This window comes from Idiotropiscis lumnitzeri, chromosome 4 (assembly GCF_059441095.1).
Source record: "Idiotropiscis lumnitzeri isolate Australia: NSW breed Sydney's pygmy pipehorse chromosome 4, RoL_Ilum_1.0, whole genome shotgun sequence".
Taxonomy (NCBI): domain Eukaryota; kingdom Metazoa; phylum Chordata; class Actinopteri; order Syngnathiformes; family Syngnathidae; genus Idiotropiscis; species Idiotropiscis lumnitzeri.
Window position 1 is genome coordinate 29,644,490 of NC_142394.1, and position 4,039 is coordinate 29,648,528.

General features: G+C 44.3%; 2 protein-coding genes across 2 annotated transcripts; one reads left to right on the forward strand and one right to left on the reverse strand.

The window, feature by feature from the left end:
• Positions 1-447: 447 nt before the first annotated feature.
• cskmt (citrate synthase lysine methyltransferase) lies at positions 448-1,920 on the forward strand. Its single transcript, XM_088292916.1, has 2 exons — positions 448-559; positions 1,161-1,920. The coding sequence occupies exons 1-2, from the start codon at positions 481-483 to the stop codon at positions 1,820-1,822; spliced, it is 741 nt and encodes a 246-aa protein (XP_088149042.1). The 5' UTR covers positions 448-480; the 3' UTR covers positions 1,823-1,920.
• Positions 1,921-3,309, reverse strand: LOC148339125 (ependymin-like). Its single transcript, XM_088292917.1, has 6 exons — positions 3,181-3,309; positions 3,069-3,103; positions 2,849-2,983; positions 2,594-2,777; positions 2,429-2,516; positions 1,921-2,347 (listed from the first exon to the last, which is right to left on the reverse strand). The coding sequence occupies exons 1-6, from the start codon at positions 3,245-3,247 to the stop codon at positions 2,230-2,232; spliced, it is 627 nt and encodes a 208-aa protein (XP_088149043.1). The 5' UTR covers positions 3,248-3,309; the 3' UTR covers positions 1,921-2,229.
• Between the last annotated feature and the right edge of the window lie 730 nt (positions 3,310-4,039).

Sequence of the window (4,039 nt, forward strand, 5' to 3'; positions counted from 1 at the left end):
AACTGGAAAATGTGAAGAAGAAAACGTTGCTAAAATTTAATGTCATGTTGTGGTAATTGGGGGCTTTGTTTTTTTAAGTACTTTTGTAAATTTTAATGACTTTTTATTTTTGTTCTGTATTTTGAAATATTTTTTATAGTTATATATAATTGTTTTTTTTATGAAAGTGAAAAAAATCTTTAAAAAAACCCTGAGAAACAAATAATTCCAAAAACTGAAATATAAATCATAGTTTTGTATCTCAAAACTTTACCCAGAAAAACGAGGCTTTAATTTTGAAGTGAAGGCGTTTCGTTCTTATTTATATTTGTATTATAAAGTAAAAACCCGAAATAATTCATCATAACGACGCACAACGAAGATCGTCTACGACTTGCCCAAAACGAAAATGGCGGATTTTGTAGTCCATGTTTTTGTTTTTTCTTCCAGATCCGAGTAAGCCCTCTCTTCTCGCCACAGGAGCTCGGACTACAAGTAGCAATGGCTCCGCTCTCAAAGTCATTCTTGACAAGCTCGAGAATAGTTTCAACATGTTTCCGACTCCACTCTTCTCTTACATGTAAGTTTCACGCCGCATGGGTATTAATTGTGTCACGTTGTTTTGGTTTCTGTCGTTTTTGGTGCTGTCACGGCACCTCGTGTGATGCTACTTTAGCCCAGATGCTAACTCGAGCTGGTTGTTGACGGAAGTGCAGCCTGGTTTCCAGTCTTGCATATTTGGTGTACTTGGCCGAAAATAACACGTGATCCTTTTTTTTTAGCTTGTTTATAAAATACATATTTTGAGTAGAACTCACAAGAAAGGCAACTAAAAATAAATGTCTAAAATTCGATGAAACACAATTATACCGTGTAAAAAGTCAATACGTGTCTTATTTGATTTATGTTGCTCAATGTTGTTATTTTTCAAACAAACTCTGAAGTGTGGCACGGTGAAATACTGGTTAGCACGTCTTCCTCACAGTACAGAGATGCAAGGTTAGAATCCGAGCTCTTGCCTTCCTGTGTGGAGTTTGCATGTTCTCTGTGTGGCTTTTCTTTGGTTTTGGTTTGAAGTTTGAAGTCCCATAATGAGATGATTATAATTGGATGGCCAATTATGATTAGTCAGAGGACACAAGTCTCCGATAACCTGCCTGTCCTTCTGTGTGCCTGTCCAGCTGAAATGATTGAAAACCTGGACAAAAAAGCCACCTGGGACCGTTTCTATGCTGAAAGCAGCAGCAAGACATTCAAGAACTTTGAGTGGTTCTTTGGCTTTGAAGCCGTGCAAAACTTCATCATGCCATTATTACAGACCAAGACCAGCCCTGATGTCAGGCTTCAAGTCTTGGATATGGGCTGCGGCACTTCTGCTTTGGGTCCGTCTGTTTACCAGCGCTGTCCCTTTCCGGTTCGGGTCACATGCGGGGACATTTCTCCTGTGGCCGTACGGCTCATGCAGGAGCACGTGTTGGCTCAAGCGGTCCGACCTGGCAACCGTTCTTCCCAGCTGGACTTTGTGGAGCTGGACTGTACGCAGCTGCACCGGCATTTTGGTCCCACCAGTGTGGACGTCATCGTGGACAAAGGCACCACGGACGCGCTGTTGAAGTCCAAGGAAGGGAAGAGGAGCGCCGGCTTGGTCCTGAAGCAGAGTTTAAAGGTGCTGCGCCACTCGGGGTCGCTGCTCCAGTTCTCGGACGAGGATCCAGATGCCAGGCTGCTGTGGCTGGAGACGGAAGCGCGGGCGGCACGTGTTGCAGTGCAGGAGGTGGGGGAATTGAGGGGAGTTTGTTACTACTGTTATCAAGTCACGCCTTTCCCAAATGTGCAACACTGACTGTGTGAATATTTTATATTTGACTGTGTCTGATTTTATGAAACAAAAATATTTAAAAAAAAATTCTCATTTAAGAATAAAGCATTTCTGCACAATCATTGTTGTAATGTTCTTTTATTGGGTTAATGTTTAACTCATTCAATTCCAGCTGAGTAAAAAAATGAATCTTTGACGTCTTTAGCCGTCAATGGCAGTCAATGCGTTAAGTGGCTCTCACTTATTTAGACACAATCAAACAGCAGACAAAAGACCAAAAATCTGATTAAAAAAAAAAAATTGGCCACTCAGGGTCAGTTCAACACACGGCAAACGCAAAACCACGCAATTCAAGTCAACGGCGAAATTAGCATGAGAGTGTAACATAGGATGATTCCAGCTAAATCCAGTCATTAAACTTGCACATGCAATCATTTCATCTGGAACAAGCTGAAGAAGTCGACGGGCTCCTCGTCCAGCGCGTCTTGGCAGAAGTCCGGAGGGTTGAGCTGGTTGGGGTCGGAAATGCCGATGACGTTGTTGAAGAAGCTGATGAAGCAAAAAAGCAAGCGCCGTTTACGCAACCTTGTCGTCAAAACAAAATCGGATGACTTTAAAAAAAGGACTCACCTTGTCACCGTCCAGCCAAACAACTGACTTTTGTAGGACGTGGAGACTGGAACGCATCCAAATTCAGTCACCGTGACCGAGTAAGGCGCTGCGGGATCACCAAAGACACCGTAATCATGTGTGGGATGATTTGTAAAAGTTTTCTCCCCCCAGTCCGCCCCTCACCGTTGTCAGGAAGCTTTCCCACCCACGTGTTGACGAGAAGACCCTGACCCGGGCCCGAGGAGCTCCCCACAACGGCCTGGCCCAGAAGAGTGGAGTTCCTCGGAACCGCCATCGGGTGGAAGTCGACCCGCAGGGCTCGTTTCCGGCACGTGTGGTCTCGATGGTTAATCTCGTACATGACGGCCTGGTGGACGGAAGTACATCGTCGTCAGTTTTCAAATCCCGTCTCGGATTGAGTCCAATCACATTTCTCACCTCTCTGTAGAGAAGAAGAGCGTCATAGGTGAAAGATTGATTCTGGTAAAATCCCATTTCCTGGAGCCTGATCCGGTGTCCCAACGCATCGTACAAGTAGCGGGCGAAAGCCCACAGCTGCTCGTTCTGTGTGGCCTGCACGCAAACATAAGATCTCTGTGAGTTTATTGGCCTCCTTGACAACACAGCGAGATTGAACAAAAAATCCAAATAAAAGTACCAAAGTGAGTTGGCCGCTCAGAAGCGCAGGACTCGCTGTTTGGAAGAAGCAAAGCAGAAGAAATGGAACAAAGTTTAACGAGAGACGGATGGAAGCGACGGGAGGAACTTACTGCACGGGTGAGGCTTCTGAGCCGCGCACGGCGCCAGAAAGCACACAAGCACGAGTAAAAGTTTCATGCTGGCACGTCGCCGCTGCAACAACAAGTGCGTGAGGTGGAGTCACTTCCTTATAAGCGCGCGCAAAGTGGAAGAAGGTTCATCCTCTTTTATGCCGTTGAATGACCACCTGACATTCTGCCGAGTCACGATTTTGCATTTCCGGCTCAAAACAATTCAAACTTGAGACATATTTTAACGTGCAGACTATTTTCTTACTGGGTGACGTAAACGCATACTTTTGAGTCATTCCCAAAAATATTTCCAGGGTGACTTGCTTAGTGGGTCACGGCGAGGGTGAGAAGGTCATATGCATTGTGTTCAGAGGAAGTCATACCTTTCATAATCGGTCACAAGGTGAACAAAACTGAATTTTTTTTGACATTTGTACAAGTATTGCCGTAAAGTTCAAACACATTTTAGGAACTGCTTTTTTTTTATGAATAAATCTTAACCATGCTAACTGTCTTGTTAGCTTTCTTGCGTTTTTTGCTAGCTCGTGCGTCTTTTTAATTTCCCCAACATTTCTTGATAAACTCCAACTAAAGACACAACACTTCTCACGACGAGTATATTACGACACACAGCTTGGAAGTGACGCTATTGCGCAACAGTTCAAGCTACATACACGAACGGACACGACAGATTTATTGTAAATACAACAAATGTGAGGTCAAAGCATACGTTAGGGCGGGTGTGGGCAAACTACGGCCCGGGGGCCACGAGCGGCCCGTGAAACGTTTTAATCCGGTCCGTCGAACTTGAAAAAATGAAATGAGTAAACTTTGTTAATGTTTTATTTTCTAAATAGTG